Raw genomic sequence first — 21,534 nt, 5'->3', positions numbered from 1 at the left:
ATGTGTAACATCGTGAGTAAGAAGTGGAAAGACAAGGGATTGATCTTGTACGGTGACAAATATTTTATTCAATGATCTAATTTTTTATAGATACTAGATATAAGTCTATTACTATTCTCACGTCTCTCCTTCAAATTTACGAGTTATGTCTGTATAGTCTCCATCCGGACTGTCGTAGTTTTCTATCGGTGGAGTTCTCACAGGACCAGTCGTTGTATGTGGTAGCATGCGAATATCAAGCTGTAAAAACATATATTTGTAAATTACTTCTAATTATTGCTTCACCTTGTTTACCTGTATTGCTTCGTTATATAGGTCTTCGGATACTGCCTTGAGTTCATCCAGAGCTCTTTGTTGAGAATACATTATGTAATCTAACTTTTGTATGTTAGCTAAATTCTGGTTCAGCTTATACTTGGCCCATTCTTTTTGCAGTAATACTCTCTCATCTATTACTTCGGGGGATAGTGGTGAGATCTGTCTGAGACGTATCCTTAAATAAAAATAGATTAGCAGCAACCATATTAATACATGAAATATGATTTGATAATGTGACAGATACTTACTTTCTTTCATCGATTAATTTTAAAGGAATTTCCATCTCATCTACTGGTTTTAACTGTTTCGCATGCTTTTCTAGTCTTTTAATTAATTTCTCTAATTTCCTTTTTTTCCTCTCTTCTCTTTGTTTAACAATTGCCGGGTCAAGTTTCTTTTTCTTCTTCAAAGGTTCTGCTCTGTAATTGAGCAAGTAAAAATACACGATCAATGAAATTATTACTATCTAGACAAACAAGCTCAAGATAAAGTATTATAGTTACAGGAGAGAATCGGTGATTCTGAAGAACACGGGTATTGTATTGGTAGAAATATTTCTTATTGGGTTGGATCGGTTGTATATTGTTAGCCTGAAAAATAGTAATCATAAATTTCAATTTGCCTGAAGTGCTTTACATAAATTTCATTGCTATTTGAATTCTCTGTGACAAGCAAATAAATTATGTAGACAGGGTAGTTTTTAAAAGGAAAATAATTATTTTCTGAAAGAAATTATTATAAAATTATTTTCTACAGTAAGAGGTTATAATATGATCTAAATGAATTCTATATAAAAATAAGAATGACACATGCGGAAAACATGAAACTCTACCTGGAAAATGCAGTTAAGATACCGGAACAACTCATAATTGTAAAACTATATCGATTCTTTTATGAAATGTAAAATAATTCATCAAAACATTCTATGAACCACACAATCTTCCATTGATTTCTATGTGAGTAATGGTTCTCAATATTACGCTCAGAAGGAGCCGTGTGAGACCATAATCCTCTTTATTATCATTTAGTAAAATAGTGTCCTTTCGTATCAACGTTTAATCATTTCTTAATAGTAATAAATTTTCTCAAAAAATATAGATGGCGGTAGTGCATCAAATAAATTTCTGTCATTCTGAACGTCAATCAGAACACTCCAAACTGCTGTAAACATTAATAAACCTCGCTCAACATATATTTGTTTAAAGATGAGCGTCTCAAAAGGCAAATATAACATCGAGGTAATTTTCGAGATTAAAAATTCAAAAGAATCTTTATTACAGCCAGTTAATCTTATTGGAACAACAAGACAGATTTTATGAACCACAACCTCCTATATTTATATTTCAATTGATGCCAGCATTTTCGGTTTCCAAAATATACAGGATCTTTTATAATCAGCATTATACAAGATATGAATAAATTAATCTTAAAATTACGAAGCATACGACTCTATGGAGCATGCAAGTGCATATTTTTTTATCATTTTTTTTATAGTAAAGCCACTAACTGCGCTTCGATTTAAAAGTTCAAATTAAAAATTGTTTAATTGCTACAGTAAATAGACATAGACGTTAGAATATATAATTGATTAATGTACAACTTTATTATTTTAGATGCCGTTTGGTCCACCGCCTATACTGAGCGACATAAAATCCGAAATACGTGCGTACATTACATGTCCTGAACGGCTACCCATTCACCAGATTGATAATGTACAGTGTTACTGGCCAAGAGAACCTGACATTCTTCAATTATTACACTCCGACTTAGCACCTGTAGGCATGACTTTAAGATTTGACAGAGATCCTATAACAGGCAGTATAAAAGATATGAAGGAAGTCCCATTACAAGGAGCAGGAGAAACTGCAAGGAACTCTATGTCGATGAGTAGAGCACCAGGACCACCGAAAGAAGGAGTCAGAGGTGTGTAGTATTATATTTTTTAACAACTATTTTACCTTGCATTGTTTCATGATATAATTTAATTTATTATTAAAATGTGAGCCAGGTAGTGCGAGCAATTGTATTTTCTGGCCTGGTGGTTTCGAAGAATTAGAACCAACAAAGAACAACATGACTTCAGATATAGATTTTGAAAATAATCTTAGAACCTTAGCAAAAGGCTTCAGTGCAGGCATTGAATTCAAGAGTGATAACTGTACTCCAAAGGATAAAGAAATTGAAAAGGCAGCTTCTCCAACACTGGACTCCAAGGAATCTGAAGTAGAATCTGAGGAAGTGAACTTATTGGCAATGGTTCACGAGCAGAAGAATTTAATTGGACTCTGGTCGACACCTTCGGAAACGAAGAAAGAGGAAACAATCAAAAACGACATGGAAATTGACTTAACAAAGCTGGACGATGTTACGGATGTGCAGACAAAACCCGACGTTTCTGTTTTGAAAATAACATCGACAGGTACCTCACTCAAAACAGAAATGGAATGGGCGGAAATGCTTGATGTTTCCATTCCGGTTGCCAATTTTGAAGAAAAGGTCCCAGATCTAGCATTCAAGTATGATTACGAATTGGACACGTTTCAAAAACAGGCTGTTATCAAACTTGAGGAGGGTTGCAATGTCTTTGTAGCAGCACACACATCTGCTGGGAAAACTACGGTAGCAGAATATGCTATAGCTTTGAGTCAAAGGCATATGACAAGGTAAATCTATATAGAACTGAACCAAACGCATGATTCTAATTACTTTATGTAACGTCCCATCTAGAACTATTTATACGTCACCCATAAAAGCTCTTTCAAATCAAAAGTATCGCGATTTTAAGAATAAATTTGACAGCGTTGGTTTAATAACCGGCGACTTTCAAATCAATCAAACGGCTTCTTGTCTCATTATGACTACTGAAATTCTTCAGTCAATGCTCTATTGTGCTTCCGAGGTTCTTAGAGATTTGGAATACGTAATATTCGACGAAGTGCACTATATCAATAATGAAGACGTGAGTATACAGTCTGCATTGAGCCGTTCTGATTTAGTTAGCCTGATTGACTGACTTGGATTGTTGTAGCGTGGTCACGTTTGGGAGGAAGTGGTGATTCTATTACCACCTACGGTCAACATCGTTATGCTATCAGCAACCGTACCGAATCCTTTGGTATTTGCCAATTGGGTAGGTCAAATAAAAAAACGAAAGATGTACGTGATAAGTACTTTGAAACGACCTGTACCACTGCAACACTTCCTTTACACCGGTACGAATAAAAAGACCAAAAATGAAAGATTCCTGATTCTTGACAGCAAAGGAGATTTTTTAATGGATGGGTAGGTTGCTGTTTCTTATATAATCTTTATATACTGTTACGACAAGAACAAAATATTATTCTGTGTAGATACAATGCAGCCAAAGCTGCAAAAGATGCTGCCGAAGAGAAAAAAGGTCCTTACGGCCCAGATACTCGTAGAAGCACAAAGCCAATTATGGATAAGAAGGACAGAAATCCTCAGAATAAAGAAAAAACAACATGGCTTGCTTTTATAGATCATCTTCGTAGTGAGGTACTCTCCAATGTCTCAATCAAGTTCTTCGTAACCCTGAAACATTGTAATAAAGAGTAATTTTATTCCTTAGAATAATTTGCCGGTAGTCGCGTTTACTTTATCTAGGAATCGATGTGACAAGAATGCAGAGGCGCTGGAGTCTATTGATTTGACAACGAAAAATGAGAAGGAATCAATTAATACTTTCTTCACACGGTGTATAAAACGTTTAAAACCATCGGACACAATGCTGCCACAAGTTAGGAAGATGCAGATGTACCTTTCTAAAGGTATCGGAGTGCATCATAGTGGAATTTTGCCAATACTCAAGGAAATCGTAGAAATATTGTTTCAGACTGGAGTGGTGAAGGTACTGCAAATAATCTGTAATTATACTTAATCAATTTGTAACTTTATTTCCAATGAATTAAAACTCGATATTTCAGCTCTTATTCGCTACCGAAACCTTCGCTATGGGCGTCAACATGCCAGCACGTACCGTCGTCTTTGATTCTGTAAGAAAATACGACGGAACTGGATTTCGTACTTTGTATCCTGCAGAATACATTCAGATGGCTGGCCGAGCTGGTCGTCGAGGTTTGGATCCTACAGGAACCGTAATAATAATGTGTAAGAGCGGCATTCCTTCCCCACTGGAATTGAAGAATATGATGTGCGGTGAACCAAAAAATCTAGAGTCCCAATTTCGGGTTACGTATTCGATGATATTAAATTTGCGAAGAATCAGTGAAGCAGTTACTGTAGAAGGGATGATGAGGAGATCCTTCAAGGAATCGAAACTGATATCAAAACAACAGAAATTTAAGAAAGACCTTAACGAGATAGAGAAGCAATTGGCAGATTTGCCAGAATTTAACGATCTTCAGAAACAAATTGCTGAATTTTATACTGTCGCAAAGGAATATATTCAGGAGTTAAAGCCACTGAAACCCCGGATGTTCACCATGAAGAAACCCTCCAAGGCTTTAACCGTCGGCAGGATCCTGATTATATCTCATATGCATCATTATAATAAGCTAGCTCTTTTGTTGCGCATTGTACCAAAGGGTGTAGATTTACAGTACAAGGTACTGGTGCTGGACAATTCTGAAGAGACACCCTCAAGCGATGATATACAGTTAGAGACCCCAGATTCGAAACCTGAATCTAATCTCAAGTCTATTAATTTCTATAAGATGATTGCATTAACGAAAAAGGAATTATTCGTTCCTGAGGGAGTCGCTTCGCATCAAGTTCTACAGATTCCTCCAGATGATATATTAGAAATTACCAATTGTACGATGAAGGTTGATAGTAATTTAATAATTAGTGACTGGGAGAGACGTCAGATACCAAGATTCAAGTATGTTTTAGGATACTTTGTTAATTTCCGATGGGAGGGTTATAGGATTTTTTTTAATAATTAATTTTTGCATCTTTACTTTTAAAGAGACACTCCACCTGGTCCTACGTGTCAAGCAGCCATACAAGAACTGACAACGATATCTTTAAACGCTGTGGCGAATCCTGAAATCCTTTTACCTTATACAAACATGAGTGTGAATGATCATGAACTTTTAACTAATATGACGTATCTGGAGAATTTGAAAAAAAAATTAAGTAATTTCAAGTACGGAGATATTGTCAACTTTGAGGAACAGTTCGAGCTGGTTTTCATGCGAAAGGAACTTGAGGACCGCAGAGCAAAACTTCAATTTGCACTCAGTGATGAGAGTTTAACATTTTATCCAGATTATAAGAACAGAGTAGAAGTACTCAGACATCTTCGATACATTGATCAGGATGAGAGAGGTAAGAAGGTTCAGCAATGCATGATTATTTTTGTATATTGAAAAATCATCCATCGTATTGGAAACATAATTTCTTTACGCAGCTGATGGACATACAGGTTGAAATATGTTCATCTAGAAATTCAAAAAATTGACTGCGACTACTTTCATTATTGAATAATTTTTTGTCACAGTGGCACTAAAGGGTAGAGTTGCGTTAGAAATGGGCACTCACGAGCTGCTCATCACGGAATTGGTCTTCAGAAACGTCCTGACAGTTTTACCACCAGCAGAGATAGCTGCTCTACTGTCAGCGCTTGTTTATCAGCAAAGGAGTAATGAGCAACTTAAACTTCCTAGTCATTTGGATTCATTGCAAAAGGTATATATTTCGGATAATTAAAATTTAAAGCTTATAATTAACCAGCCCATGTTTTGCAGAGTTGTGAAGCTTTAACGGAGGTATACGACGCTATTGTGTCAGTGGAAAAGGAGTTTGGGGTAGACCCGACCGAACCTTTAAATTTTAACTTGGTGGAGGTCGTCTACGAGTGGGCACGAGAAAAACCATTTACAAAAATTATGGAACTAACAGACGTACAGGAAGGAATTATTGTTAGGTGTATTCAGCAGCTAAACGAGACTCTGCGCGACGTGAAGAATGCAGCTATAATTATCGGCGACCCTGTCCTTAAAGAAAAAATGGAGGAAGCTTCGACGGCTATTAAGCGGGACATTGTTTTCGCTGCTTCTTTATATACTCAAGAATGAGCCACGATTCGATTGTACATCGTTTCTTTAACCTTTTGCAATCATTTTTTCTCTCTTTCGTCTGTCTTCGGTACCCATTCTTTTTCTAAGAGGATAGTAGTCTTTATGCATTTTTGTAAAGATATTTTCAATTGAATTCGCCCTGTATTGTCGGGTTTGCGTAATTGTACATTCATTGTTTTGCATAATATTAACACATCCGGGATTGGAATGTATCGTACTGTGCTATTGCACGAAAGTACATCACCGAAACATAATATTCTACAATTGAATTTACAAAATGTCTTTTACAATTTTAAGACCCATTCCTCTAAGTAACGAGAGGATAGTGAAAAATTATGGCCGATTATTAATTTTTATAAAACAGCTATGATTTTTTATTTTATCTTAATTTTGCTTACGTCTATGAACCTTTATGATACATTTCACTGTTATTAGTGGAATTCAGCGTTAGCGATAGAGGGTTATAGAGCTCGTTGATCTGCGTTATTCAGATTTCCTTGACCTTTGTTCAATTCAGAAATGCAGGCCCACTGGCTTTCAGAATTTTCACGCCACAGAGATACTTTGTTATCTCCTCCACTAACTGCCAGAATACCTCCTGTAAGGGACCAGCTGACGTTCCAGACGACGTCGTCGAACACGTGCAGGACATTTGGTGTCCAACTGATATAATCAGTTGAAGTCCAGACAACCACGCGTCGGTCCTGGGAGCAGGACGCTAAAGCAGCTTTTGGAGGTCCTACTGCCGGAGCCCAGGCTACGTCTCTCACCTGGAATAACGATCAATATGTTTATATAACTATTATATTATTTTTGTCAGTAATCATATTAGGAATTAGCATAGTACCCAATCACTGTGAGCTTCTAGCTTATTTTCTTCGATCCATCTGTCTCCTTCTTCTTTCCAAATCTTAACTAAATTATCACAACCTCCGGTTGCTAGCCTCTTCACTGGTCCACTTCTCTGATTAGGTGAATTCGAATCGTAATTTGGCTCTATGGCAGGGCACCAACTAACAGCATTACAACCAATAGTATGAGCACTAGGAATCTTTTGAACTTCCCAGGTATCGCCGTTATTAGTGAGAATAGATATAGTGCCATCGGAGCTTCCACAAGCCAGAATAAGTCCAAATTCATGGGGTGCCCAGGCGATGGAATTAACGGAAGAATCATGACTCGTATGTTCATAGATTTTGGTCCATTCTCCAAGTTCTTTCCAAATTATGACCTTCCTGATAGACAGTAGTAAGGTGTAATACTGAAGTAAGATTTCGTAAAATATTAACACCGAGTCATACCTATCATAACTGCAGGAAGCCAAGAGGTTGCCAAATTTCGGATGTGCCCAAGCAACTTGCCAGACGGGACCTATGTGACCCTTAAGATCGGCCACCAAGCTCTGCGTGCCATTCTTCAAGTCAAAAATCTTCACAGAATTGTCACTGGAACAGGTAGCTAACCTTAAACCATAGTAATCCATTTCTGCATCGTGGATCATGTCCTCATGAGCAGTGTCCACCGTATTTAAAACGGACACCATTTTGGTAAATTCTTAAGCTACCACTCGTATTATCTAATGCAAAAACCCGTTAAAAATCAAATAGACTAAAACTCCCAGTCTTTATTTCGCCCGGGAGGTTATGCACGACACTGTGACATACGTGGAAGCACATGCGCAATGTAATTCAAAAAACGGCCGCACTGCGCATAAACACCATCCTTGTTCAACTTGAATGATTAGAAAATTTCAGAATTTATATAAATTTACCAAATAATTCAGTAGAAAAAAAACTTTTTCTCCCTAATATACATATAATTTACCACCATAATGCGAATGCTTAATGCGCACACATAAAGATCATTTGACAGAAATCCATAATTTCTTCATTTCCGGTGTAAGACCTACAGTTCACTAGGGCGCTGAGATTCCCGAAGACTTCAACTTAAATGAGCAAGAACACCATTCTTACTTTCTCATATTCATTGTATTCATGCGATTTCCAGAAACTGCTGGAAAGTAATCTCATAAGGAAATTCATTGTCTACATTAATTATTATTCAGAGCAATATAATACTCCATCGAATGCAAGGTATTTAAATGATCCTAAACCGAAATATTATTTTTAATGTTGACTTTGAACAAACATGAATCCGTTTAACATAATCCATGAAGGTTTCGGTGCCCACATCAGCCTCCATCCACTATGACCCTGACTAATTGTCCATCACAAATAAAAAACACGAGTCATGCTGTAATGCGATTACCAAGAGACCTTCCGGATGAGTATATGCAAAGAGCCATGATCTACTTTCGTTGAAACCTCAAACGCGACAGGTAAAACGTCATTTCTAACATTAAAAATACCAACTTATTTCAAATAGACATTATGACGTCACGCAAATTATACATATACAGAATGAACACCAAGCAAATACAAACCAGGAAGAATTCAGCAGCTACCGAATTAATTCCCATTTACGTTATCGACAAGATTTCGGAATCCAGGTCGGAAATAGGAAGTACAGTTGCATGCCCACGAAACCAAGAGATTGCGTAATCGCATCCTTCTTAAGAAGCGAAACGGTACCGAGTACCGCACCGTATAGAGAGCTGTATAACCAAGAGTTAGGAAATCCCGCAAAAAGTCCTAGGGTTGCTCATCAGCTAGAAAAAAAGGTATACGAAGCATGAAAGAAGAGCATAAGGCGTGGGTCTTGAGAGTCTCCTCGGATACTCTGACCAGTGTATAGGTGAAAAAAGCGCGTGAATGCGTAGCTTCGTTTATATGAGCGAGAGAGCCTTTCCTTGTGAGCGGTCGCACTTTCTATACGCATATCGTGTCCGGGGGCATCCACCTCAGTGACGTCAGGCGTGTCCTACCGGCCTACACAGCCTAAAAAAACACGACATGCATCATCCACCAGAACAACATCTCAGGCATTGACCGATCCATCGATCAATCGGTCAGGTCATTGATCGATATCCGTATTACAGTAGAATCCTCCAACCGAGAAAAGTAGAATATACTATCTTTACCAAAAATCATTCATTGTCTCAGTTTCCCTGGAGTCTAACAATAGAGTCTTTTGTAAGTTTCTTATTTGATTTATAGGTTAGTGTAATGTTGACGTTGTACAGCTACTGCTTGTCTGTACGTCTCAATGCTTCCTGACAAGATTAAAGTCTCAGCCGATAACGATAACCCATGTGACTTCCATGAGGCGTCAGTGACATGGTTTATACGCCTCTATGGATATTGCAAAGCATAGTCGATCGCGTCGGATCAGGAACCTCGTTGGGCTTCCTGAAAAAGTCATCGAAGCGCATCAGAGGAGCAGTAATGTTACAGGTAGCTTGTATCTGGCTTGCAGCTGCCATGTAAATATTTGAATAGGCAGTCTGGGAAGTGTGCCTTCCGGCATTTTTGGTAACTAGGAAGTCCCTTCCGGTCGTAGGATCGTTCAGTTAACTGTAATTGGAGAGACGGCGGAGGGTATGTTAGCGTGAAATTATCAATGTTTGCCAACTGACACGAAGTCCTTTGGTAATTGCAATTAACGGTAATAACGTTTCCCTCGCCGAGCTAATCAAATCAGGGAAATTGTTTATCGATCGTGTCTCATATACCGAGGTCATATGTAGCTGCTACATCATCTGGCAAGCTTGGGAGATGAAGAATATTTCCATGTAGACATAAATGGAGCATTTTGTTTAAAAAACTTATATTTATCTTATCGTGGCGTAATAGATGATTCTTTGAGCAGATCGGAACGCGCGATCGGAACGCAGGCAGGATCAGGAAGAATGAGAATGGGAATGTCGGTCACTGGGCCTTTCCTCTTGACGGCTCTCGGTTTGCGCCCCGAGGCATCTAGGAATGCCGAGCCAGACCCGTTCCTCGACCACGTCAACGGATCCTACGATCTGAATGCACTATGACTGGTTATACGAATGCATTAAACTTATTTTCGACTCAGATTTCTTCCGCAGGGAGTACAGTAAAGCCAGGAGCACTGGAACCGGAAATTCCAAGTTCCTGCTTTCGTGGAAATCCAGTCTGGAGTGATGATAAATCTTGAGATACCTGGTCGAAAAGAATAATGACCAAGAGTTTATTAAAGTAAATAGATTTTTCTCATTATCAAATCATAGAAGAATTGTTTATCTTTCTAATAACGAATCTTAATTTCTCCAGGTAGGAATCATCAATGGCATCCGATGAAATGATCTTTATTATACGAATGAGATTTGCCAGCCATCCCCTTCCTGGTGGTCGGTATCATCATCCCGGTCAACAGAGTGGCGTAGATCCACGAAGCCACAAGTATTATAGAAGGGGGTCATCATACGTGCACGCTCTGCCGATGCTTCCAGTCAGGACAGTTCTCAGCCGTCATTCGATGCGGAGTGAGCAAGCATAGAGTTTCCAAGCGTGGTCAAAGTCAGATTGATTCTGCAAGACAGTGCATTGAGTTATTAATTAAATAATAATTCAATCATTCCATTCAATCGAGAGAATATTTACATTGATTGACACGAAAGTAGGTCGTGTGTGCGCGCGTACTTTTTCTTTTTGGATAACCAAACTTAAAGTAAGTCATATCATTATTTTTATTGCTTCTGATTAATCCACTCGTTACCTTTAACGTATTTTAATATAATCCATTAATCAAAAATTAATAGCCACTTATTTATAGTAATCAGAGCGTGCTTCCATTCATATATTAAATTTCACTGTCATTGATAATATCCAATTACACAAATTCGTATCTTTCCACTGGTTCTCAATTGTTACGTAGTCTTAAACAATGCTAATAATGTTATAAAGCTCCAATTTTTTTTTTCTTCCAGTTTTACTGCTATACCATTCACTCTAGTTTGCATCTGTATCGCAATGAGCGTTTCCAATCGCACAAGTTTCCAGCCACCGTTATCTAGCATAATATCGTTAACGGTAGCAACCAGCATCCCACTATGGGAAATTGAGATGTTATATCAGCCAGTTAACCAGATCGGAACAACAGCCGTTCTAGTGTAGTTACTGACACCAATTCCCTGCAACGCATTCTATCTATAACGCTTAACGCGCTACTGTATTCATACATGTTCACACTCTGTACTCTGCTTTGACCTACTCTAGGCCCCCTTCGATTAGCACCTATAGTACCTATACATTCGTCAATTGACCATTTGGTAGCAAAAAATTCACTATTCTGGGTTAATGGAAATTACATTGAACTTCCAATCTATGTTACGAACTGTATATACGTGGCAATCAATTTTGTAATTGTACAAGTTTTATTAAGATAGAGAATGCTATAACATCTTTCACTGTTTTCTTTTTCATTTTTAATGATATTATCAGTAACATCAAAGTATGTGGCTGGAGGGGCGTCTTTTCGTAAATACGATACTCCAAGCTTGGTGGCTTTAAAGTTTTATAAAATATACCGCAAGGCATAACGGCAAGTGTGATGTCGCCTAGGAGTACTTATCTTGACAATAAAAAAACATCTTTCAGTTTCTCAAGTGAGAACTTATTTTCACACAAATATATGTATAATGTGAATGTTGAATTCTGGACATAAAGAATATGATCAGCTTAAAGTTTGGATTAGTTAAAGGGAAACTAATCATACTAACCAGGAACTTGATTACAGTGACATAAATCATGTCAGTCAATTTGTGGAAGTATAATTGATTAAATGTAAAAACTAATTACTAAATTGAAAAAAAAAGAATTTCGAATTTTACTTTATCAAATTCTAAGCGTATTACTGTCCTTTCGAAGGAAAGATGAGAACATAGAAAACTACTAACAACATCCTTACTAGCATCGACAGTTAAATAGATAGAATTACCTAGTTTACGCTGTTCAATTTGAAACAATGCAGTAATCCAAAACCACAGGAGCCAATGTAAATGCTGAATGCATCGTAATATTATTTGAATCAATTTTCAGCTACGCATTAGGTTCTGTGATGGATTTGAGGTTTCACAATATTTGGAACAGAAACTTTATCGCAATAGGATCTACGCGCTGTAGAAGGTATAATAGGAATTTCATAGAAGACTTCGTTGTGGTAAATCCAATGACGAATGAAGTGTCTGATGACGCTGGTTTCATATGCAGACTCTTTCTCTCTATTGCTTGAAAAGCAAGTATAGGCACGACCCTCGCAGTTTTTGAATGGTGTTTTATGAAAGTTGCGCGCCGATGACGCAGTCGAGGATGTCTGATGCGGTTTCGTCTATATGACAATAGAAAGTTCCTTACCTCGTGGTACCAGGAAGTGCTTCATCGACCCGGAAGGTAACACGAGTGACGAACTGACCCACATCCGGTCCCAGTATTGAACTGGCGATCGTGTCTCTTGACATTTAGGGCAAGATGAGTATATACCAGCTCGGACGAGAAGAAGTCAAAGAAGGAATTTCTAAAGAGAAAGATGATTTTTACTTTCAAGTGTAAAAGAGAAGTTTCTATAATTTTAATATAGACCCATTCATATGGTAGAAAAAGTAAACCTCGATCGTTGACCCCGAGAAACGTAGGACTTTGATCCTGAATTAGTTATCAAGCATGATCCCCATGCTGCGTTCTTTCTGATTTACATTACCTAAGACTCAGCCAGGGGACAAACTTTAGGGACCCTTCCTATGAATAATGCAATTCGACAATCCATTCTGGAGTCACGTTTGTAAACCTTCAGCAGCCATGCTTTTTTAGTTTTTCTCTCTGCAGGACAGCAGTCCAATTATATCTAATTTCGGATAACATTGCCAGGATAGAGTTCATCGTATCGATAAATAAAAACTTTTACTTCTGAAACACAGTAAGAAGATATTTAGCTTAAATAGATACGTACCAGCAACGGCTGCTAGTATAAGGGTAACAAAAAGAGAAACAGCAAGGAAAAAGTTACCATGAGAGCCTCAAGTCGATACAGAAGAGACAAAACAGAATTTGAGAATTTACGCAGACGGAATTCGTGTCTCATGAATAACGTAGAATAATGCATTAGAATATTTTGTATGGTGTAAAGAATAAGTCATCCAGGAGATTCTACGGTGGTTTTTAAATGACTCTGAAAATTTAGGTTAGAAAACCAAAAGATTCTCGAAGCATCCAGCACCGTGATCAAGGAACTTTTAAAATTCTTGTCTCTCCATTAACTCTTCAACTTATGTACTGCAAAACACATTTCTTTTTACATTCTCGTAGAAGCTTCATAGTAATTATTACGATTTTACCTAGTCGATCCTTTTGTATCCAAGAATCCGACTATGCTTTTTCGTATCTCTAAGTAGTCCATCCATTGTTCCAGGTGTGACAAGTTTATCCAAAACCACTGGATGCGCTGATGATGCGACGTGATTTCTGTAACGGGGGGCTTGCCTACGCCGTTCTGTGGGTGACTTCCACTTGTCTTTTACTATCTTCGATACGGCCAACAGTAGCTGGTAAGTCAAGCGCTCGGTAATGCGCAACATCTATCGAAAGAATAACGAAGCTTTGACGTTACCTACGTCAGTCCCCGCAGTGGATTACCAAACAATGGCAAGGATATCCATGAGGGGTTTAAAAAAAGGAAATCCATCCAGACAATTATGCGTGTTGAAATATGCCTTGATAATTGTACCGAGAGCACGTGACGTGAATTTAGCCAAGAATCTTTTTATCACGGCTTCCAGGTTATGTAACAATGAGACTCACGATTAGTCCTCATTCGCCCTGTTGCGAAAGATCCAGATCTCTATTACATATCTATATGTATATGTCTGCGATATAGCATTGAAATTCCATAAAGGTATGCGAAATAGAATCGAGAACAAATTATTAGGTTATTTATATAATTATTTGATCAATTACTCGAACCTCGTGGTTAATCGATTCGCGATGTGTTACAACAGGATATCGATGCGAATCAGAAATCGAGGACAGTTCCTATTACATATTTGCATATGAGTCGAGTCTCACGTGGCATCGGTAACAAAACGATTTTCTCTCACTTCAAGTAATGGAGACTCTATACACATCTGCCTTCTCATAAGAGTCCATTATGTCGATCTTGGAGGTATCCTTGACTCTTTCTTTCTTTCTTTCTTCCTTCTTTCTCTCTCTACTTTTTTTTTCTGGCACATTCGAGCGGCAAATTCGTCGCACTTCTCGTCTACTCTCTCGTGTCCCCGAAACGCGAATTCGGCAAACGATGTCGACTTATAACAGTATACTATATCTATACAGTCTACGTACTTATGCCAGTATACAAAATGGTGCTGCTGGTATATCTGTAGACATACAAATGTTTATATATACAGGGTTGGGCATTTATAGTGATCAGGTTGATTCTTTCGGAAACGAACCCACATGTAAAAAAAATCTTTCAGACTTCCAGACAGATATGGCTTCGTTTCCGAAAAAATCGATCTGCTCACTACAAACGCCCCACCCTGTATATAATACGAGGCTGGAATACATATCGACATACTTATAACGACATGCTTATTGATAGTATATATATACAATGATAAATGTGTATATGATGTACATATATAATTTGTAAAGAATATATATATGTATATGTATACTCATAACCACTCCTAAAATGAAAACCGTGAATAGAATTTTATAATCTGATCGACCAGCCCAGAATTGTGACGCGCATCGAATGGCCGTCATTATACGCATTGAAATCATAATGTAAAATTGCAGCATCGTCATAGCGATATGGAATTTCTCTGGCGCAGAAAGAAGCCAAGTTTCGCCGTCGCAATGTACTCGTCCTGCATTTTGAAAGAGTTGGCGGTTATTGAGCGCGGAAAGACATAAGAGGGCGGTGCTAAGTAAAAGAAAAATATTTCGTTTTCTCATGTCATTCCGATGAAAAGTTAATTCACCTACGAAATGAGGTACATGACGTTTTATAAGAAATTTATAAATTATTATCTGTATAATTGCCTGCGTCTATTTGCCATGAACTCTCGAAATGCTAAAATGTTAAATCAAGAGAAAAAGTAACTCGACATGCGGGACACTTGGCCGACGACGTAGAAGCACTTTCGCTAGAAAGCCACGAGTGTTCAGACCATCCTGATTCCTGGCTGTCAAATCGGAGAATATCTGGGGAAACTTTTTATTTTCTCAAAATTTTTTCATTTCGTCCACAATTCTTGGCATTGAGACCAACGGATCCGTGAATTTGTAAAAACTCAGTAGAAGATGAGCAGTTTATAAAAATGACTGTTACACCTACGTTGATTGCTAATCGGGTCAAACTAATCGACGACGAGTCAAGTAACGCGGATTCATAAGGTGGCACAGTAATTGCGTGACTACGGTTACCTACCTGAGAAAATGCGCATTTTAAGACATCTCTCTTCCTAGTCCCTACCTCTTTCGACCTTTTTCTTCGGAAGGATCGCCTACTCGGCGAATAAACGCGAACCTCCGAGTCGGACGTGCTCGAGTACCTGGGTAAGTGTAGTAAGTGTGGCAGTGGGATGCAAGGAACCGTTATCTGGACTCTGGCTATTTTTGTTTCCTCGTGCCTACACTGCCTAGGTACCCGATGTCACGTCCTCCTAAGCTCCCAATGTTACTCAGGCGGATCGGATGAGGTTGACGAATCATTCGAGTCTTCGATTTTACTTTTCCAGATCTATCCCTGAAGCTTGCCGGAAAATGTCCAGCATTCCAGGAGCAAAACGTCTGCCCGGCCAGGGCACCAGACTGCACCAATGATTTTGAGTGTCAAACACCAAACGAGCGGTGCTGCAGTACCGCCTGTGGTCTCAGATGCGTCACAGCCGAATTGACAGGCTGTCAACAATTGGCTCTGGCAGCTACTAGACGCTCTCGTGCACTTGGACCGAATTCTCCGGCTCAGTTGGTACCCAGGTGTAACAATGAGACTGGGGAGTTTGAGAAGATTCAATGTGACGCTACGGAGAAGTCCTGCTGGTGCGTTGACGAGTATGGGGATGAACTTCCTGGTACCAGGGCAGCTGGTAGGGATTTTGTTGACTGCGATAATCCTAGACCATGTCCAGCTCATAGCTGCCGCATGCTGTGCCCTCTTGGATTTGAGGTACTGCATTGTTTGGAGTACTGGATCATCCGGTAGCTTTATATGGATGGATGATACTGAAGTGTCTATTTTGTAGATCGATCCTGACTCTGGCTGTCCCAGGTGCGAATGCAGGGATCCTTGCAGGGGTATAACTTGTCCAGGAATGAGTCAATCCTGTGAACTGATTGACGTGTCCTGTTCGCGGCCCCCTTGTCCTCCTATTCCAAGTTGCCGAAAAGCCAAGTCTCTTGCTACGATATGTCCAGCTGGGGAACCTCTGCAGATCACTGACTCGCCACGACCCTTCCTCTGCGGTAATTCACCTGGGAAGCCAAACTGCCCACCCTTGTACAGGTGTCTAGTGGAACCTGGTCAGGAATACGGGGTCTGCTGTCCATCCAGCATCAACCTAAAACGACCTGGAAGCTGTCCAGTCGATGAACCTCCGCTCTGTGGCTCTGCGTGCCAACACGACCTGGAATGTCCGGCTCCGCAGAAGTGCTGCGCCAGCGAAAGGTGCGGCGGTGGATTCTGCACAGTTCCGACTGGTCTCAGCGCCTGTCATCAAAATAGAATGCTCGCTGAATTATTGAGTATTTCCGAACGCCAGGGTCGCGGGTACATTCCACAGTGCGAAGAAGGTAATACCATATTGAGGAAGAAGCAATACCATATTGAACGAAACCTACGCAGAGGATGACATAGGATAGAAATAATATTTTGTACAACGATTGTTCTAGGTGGTGGATACGAACCTAGACAATGCTCCCGAAATGGTTTGGTTTGCTGGTGCGTTGATACTGATGGAAGGAAAATCGACGGGTCCATGGGGCCATCCGAAAATGTTCAGTGCAATCCGATAGCGAAGGCCAGATCACTGCCATCTTCTTGTTCTCCGCAGCAATGCGCTCAGGTCTGCCAATATGGATTCAAAACCGACTCTTCAGGTTGTCCTACGTGTGAATGCGACAACCCTTGCGAAGGGTAAAAAATATATAATATTTTTCCCTCCTCATATCCGTGGGAACCCATGAATTTTAACTAAGTAATTTCGTAAACCTCAGGTACCCATGTCCGGTAGGAGAAGAATGCGTCCTCCGTCGCGAGGATGGCTGTCCAGATTTCCTGTGTCCAAGTAAACCAGAGTGCAAGCCAAAGAAGACCTACAAGAGTCCCTGTGTCACCGGTGCACCATTGAGCGACGAAGAGGGCAACGCTGTCACCTGCTCTGGCAACAGAACCTGCCCTCAGGGTTACAAGTGTACCACAGTGCCGGATGCTGGACAGTCCGTATGCTGCGCGGCGACGGATTATCCCATGAAGCCACCTACTAGTAAGTCAACAATCAGTAAAGATAAATGTTGCTACGTATTATAAAGGACATTTTGTGAATTGGATATCATTTTTGTGATCAGTGTGCGAATATCTTCGAGACTTTAACGACAGAATGGAAGGAACGAGAGAAGGAATGGCACTAGCTATTCCAGCACCTATTTGCGAACCAGATGGATCGTACAAACCTCTGCAATGTCACGGAAGCACGTGCACCTGTGTGAATAAATATGGCGTCCCCCTCAAGAGTAACCTAACGAAGTGGCCTGATTGCAAAGAGATCAAGGAACTTTTGATTTTGTGTAAAGATAAAAAATGCGAGCTGAACTGCCCTTACGGGTTCGAACTGGATCCTTCAGGATGTGAGGAATGCCGCTGCCGAGACCCTTGCAAGGAAGTCACCTGTGGAGTTCACGAAGCCTGTAGTATGGTGGACGTGAACTGTGGTCCAGGTCAATACTGTCCACCAGTACCAGCATGCCTGACAGCTAAACTAGGTCAATGTCCTTATCTGGTACCCAGTTCATCGAGTTGCGAACTGAAGTGCAGCAGTGATCAGGAATGTGCAGGACGTGACAAGTGCTGCTCCACCGGATGCGGAACGCAGTGTGTAGCACCAGTAGTAGCCACAGCCTGCCAGCATGCCAGGGCCCTTGCTGAGCATGCAGCTAGAGAGTCTGGCGAACCAGCCAGAAGACTGTACATTCCCAGGTGCGACGCCAATGGTGCCTTCGAACCAGTACAGTGCCATGCTGGGATGTGCTGGTGCGTGGACGACCAAGGTCGCGAATCAGCTGGGACCAGAGTCATCGAAGGAATCGTACCCAAGTGCAGCACTCCTCTTCATTGTCCCGAAATAGACTGCGCCCTCAATTGTCCTGAAGGTTTGGAACTGGATCCGGAAACAGGCTGTCCAACATGTTCCTGTCGAGATCCTTGCAAAAGCGTGACCTGTCGTGGTGAGAACGAAGCCTGTCGAATGGTTGAAGTTGCCTGCAGTGACCCACCCTGTCCCCCTGTTCCGGTCTGTCTTCCTAAGAAAGACAATCCTTGTCCGAATGGGGCACCGCTTCTCGCCCAGGATGGAACAGCCGTGACATGCGGTCCCCACGGATCTCACTGTCCGTCGACACATAAATGCGAACTGTCGCCCTTGGACGAGTATGCCGTCTGCTGTCCAAAACCCAGAGACGTCTGTTTTGAATCACCCCAGAAGGCAGCCTGTGCACCTGGACAGAACGTCAATGGGACTGATAGCTGGTACTTTGATCCAGAGCGTAACGAGTGTCGTCGGAAGACAGAATGCACCGTTGGCCACAATGATTTCTCGAGTCGTCTGGTCTGCGACACCATTTGCCCAGTTTTATCCCAGTGCGAGAGACTCCGTGAGAAGAACTTGAAGACGTCCCAGAGGCTGAAGCAACCTACCTTCCTACCGAGGTGCAATCCTGACACTGGTGGCTGGGAACCTGTTCAGTGTTTGGAACATGTTGGCGTCTGCTGGTGCGTCGACAGACGTGGTGAACCTGTCAAGGGTTCCTTGACCAGGGGACCAGAGCCAAAGTGCAACTTCAGACAATCTAGAAGAGGAAGAGGTCCGATGGATATTGATCCAGAGATCAAGGCTTACATGGAGACCGCTTTTTTGAGTACTGGGTCAGAAGGAAGGGAAGTCAGGAGAGTCCTGGGCACCAGGTGTCAAGCTATGAAAGATAAAGGTCACGTGCCCGCTATTTGCGACAGGCAAGGAAGGTTCGAACCTACTCAATGCGTTGGTGAGACTTGCTGGTGCGTTGACGAAGCTGGAAATCAATTGACTGGATCAGAACCATTTTTACAAGGATCCCAAATATGTCGTGAGTATCCTGGAGGAAGTCTATGAGAAACCAAAGAACCCAAATTGGTCGTGCAGTTTTCAATAATTAATTTCTCATATTTACTTCCAGTGCCAACCCCTGTAGAGGCCGTAGAAGTGACTCTACGTTTCCCAGGTCGCTTCCTGCACAGCGATGTTAACCGTTTCGCAAACGAAGCTAATAATTTACTAGAAGATTTTGGAGCAAGGATCAAGGATAAGATAATCGTAGAGATAGATCAGGATTCTGCGACACTTGATTTCGAGGTGATTGGACCAAACAAGGTAGACGTGGCTTTCCACCTGGAGGAGCTGATAAGACTCCAAAAGTTATCACTATTGGGTTCCATTGCGGATGCTACGTCATCGCGTTTCACGCATAAAGCCACTTCCGGCGGGATTCAAAGTCGAATAGTCGCCCTGGAACAACGAGAAATTCTCACGCAATTGGAAACGCCTCTTTATCAAACAGCTACACTAGTCCTTGCTGCAGCCAGTGCCTTTGTCATTAGCAGTCTTTTGATCCTATTAATGATTTATCGAAAAAAGGTAAACTTCTTATTTTTCTTATTAAAATATTAATGATCGATCTAATCAGTAGTTCCTAAAATTCTTTAACAATTTTTTACAATTCGTATATTCCAGATGAAAATGAAAGATCCGACTAAAACGTTACCAGTGGACCAGCATTTCCTCGCATACAGTGAACAGCCGGTTTACGTGATCTCAGGCCTGGAGAAGGGCGAGAAGGAAAAAGAGGCCGAGGCGCAGATGCAGGAGAAAGTCATGATATCCGAGACTGCAGTGGAAGCCTAGATTTAAAAAAAAAATTCTCGTAAATTCATCTCGTATACACGGCAAATCACAAAAAAAAAACCTTTCACACTCATCTCAGAAGATGCGATCATCATAGCAATTAGTATATAATGAGAGCATCGATCATCCTCTTCTTTATTCTCGCACAGATTGTGATACCATAGGGAATCGATATATTTATTATAATTTTATTATATCCAGTATACGGCGAAAGCATCGCCTGAAATCCTTGCGTTTCTGTAGAAGACAATATCAGAGAATATTTTATTCTTTCCTTTAAATACTTTTTCAATTCGCACTTTGTAAATGGGACACGTTCACGGCTTGATGCATTCATACACAGCTTATTGGAAAGAGTAACCAAACGGAATTTTAAAATAAAGATTCCGTTATAACGGACGTCGTTCTACGAAACGCCTGGATTTCTACGAATAGTTTCACTCCGAAGTTTAACCGAAAGAGAGAATCGACGTTGCTGTCGCCGTAAAACAAAAGAGAGGGTCTGTTTGAAGTATGTGGAGTGTTGTAAATATTAGACTGCACTGTAGTTACGTTTACGTTGTGCTTACTTCGAAGTTCGTGTCCTTTTCTTGCGTTACTTTCTTTCTTAATTTTCCCACAATTTAGTCAAGGTTCAAAAACTTGGAAAAAAAACGGCGTAGTTGTCTGTGTGTCTTTTTTGATGCATGAACGACTGTGGATTAAATAGATGGCGGAAAATTCGTAATGAAAAATGAATGGGATGAATGAAAAATTTGTAACGTCATTCATTCTCATCTTTTAATGATAACTTCAATATCGAGAGAACATTTTAAGCGTAGATATTAGTAATGTAATTTATTTATTCGACTAACTCTCTAATATCGTTCCAATAATAAATTGGTTAAGAGAATCTAATTTGTTTTTATTTTTTACTCCTTATAACCTGTAACCTCATTCGCAACTTTAACAGCAGCTGAAACTCGTATAGGAGCGACACTAGTTGACTTTCAAGATTCTTTGCCTAGCAGTCGGTAACGTAAAGGAATTTATATTCTCTTAGGCAGTTTCACTGTTGGCTACCAGGGCAAAAAA

At 40.3% G+C, this 21,534-nt stretch overlaps 4 protein-coding genes across 4 annotated transcripts; 2 read left to right on the top strand and 2 right to left on the bottom strand.

Moving 5' to 3' along the window:
• Positions 1–39: 39 nt before the first annotated feature.
• Positions 40–1,310, bottom strand: LOC107264172 (39S ribosomal protein L40, mitochondrial). The gene is made up of 5 exons (XM_015732155.2): positions 1,151–1,310; positions 822–908; positions 567–737; positions 295–493; positions 40–240 (listed from the first exon to the last, which is right to left on the bottom strand). Exons 1-5 carry the CDS (start codon positions 1,183–1,185, stop codon positions 118–120), a joined length of 615 nt encoding a protein of 204 aa, XP_015587641.1. The 5' UTR covers positions 1,186–1,310; the 3' UTR covers positions 40–117.
• Positions 1,311–1,389: 79 nt separating this feature from the next.
• Positions 1,390–6,653, top strand: LOC107264146 (helicase SKI2W). Its single transcript, XM_015732082.2, has 11 exons — positions 1,390–1,556; positions 1,932–2,241; positions 2,327–2,981; positions 3,046–3,277; positions 3,347–3,600; positions 3,669–3,834; positions 3,908–4,186; positions 4,263–5,179; positions 5,267–5,628; positions 5,801–5,988; positions 6,048–6,653. Exons 1-11 carry the CDS (start codon positions 1,524–1,526, stop codon positions 6,375–6,377), a joined length of 3,726 nt encoding a protein of 1,241 aa, XP_015587568.1. The 5' UTR covers positions 1,390–1,523; the 3' UTR covers positions 6,378–6,653.
• A 73-nt stretch (positions 6,654–6,726) lies between these two features.
• LOC107264159 (protein SEC13 homolog) lies at positions 6,727–8,065 on the bottom strand. The gene is made up of 3 exons (XM_015732108.2): positions 7,682–8,065; positions 7,228–7,615; positions 6,727–7,150 (listed from the first exon to the last, which is right to left on the bottom strand). The coding sequence occupies exons 1-3, from the start codon at positions 7,921–7,923 to the stop codon at positions 6,842–6,844; spliced, it is 939 nt and encodes a 312-aa protein (XP_015587594.1). The 5' UTR covers positions 7,924–8,065; the 3' UTR covers positions 6,727–6,841.
• A 2,700-nt stretch (positions 8,066–10,765) lies between these two features.
• LOC107264973 lies at positions 10,766–21,352 on the top strand. Its single transcript, XM_015733836.2, has 9 exons — positions 10,766–10,976; positions 13,713–13,848; positions 16,045–16,475; positions 16,552–17,098; positions 17,198–17,441; positions 17,522–17,790; positions 17,873–19,645; positions 19,736–20,193; positions 20,290–21,352. Exons 2-9 carry the CDS (start codon positions 13,749–13,751, stop codon positions 20,458–20,460), a joined length of 3,993 nt encoding a protein of 1,330 aa, XP_015589322.1. The 5' UTR covers positions 10,766–10,976; positions 13,713–13,748; the 3' UTR covers positions 20,461–21,352.
• The last annotated feature ends 182 nt before the right edge of the window (positions 21,353–21,534 follow it).

Source organism: Cephus cinctus, unplaced genomic scaffold (genome assembly GCF_000341935.2).
Source record: "Cephus cinctus unplaced genomic scaffold, Ccin1 Ccin1_scaffold0013, whole genome shotgun sequence".
Lineage (NCBI taxonomy): Eukaryota > Metazoa > Arthropoda > Insecta > Hymenoptera > Cephidae > Cephus > Cephus cinctus.
Note: the sequence above shows the minus strand (reverse complement) of the source record. Positions and strands in the feature narration are given on the sequence as shown.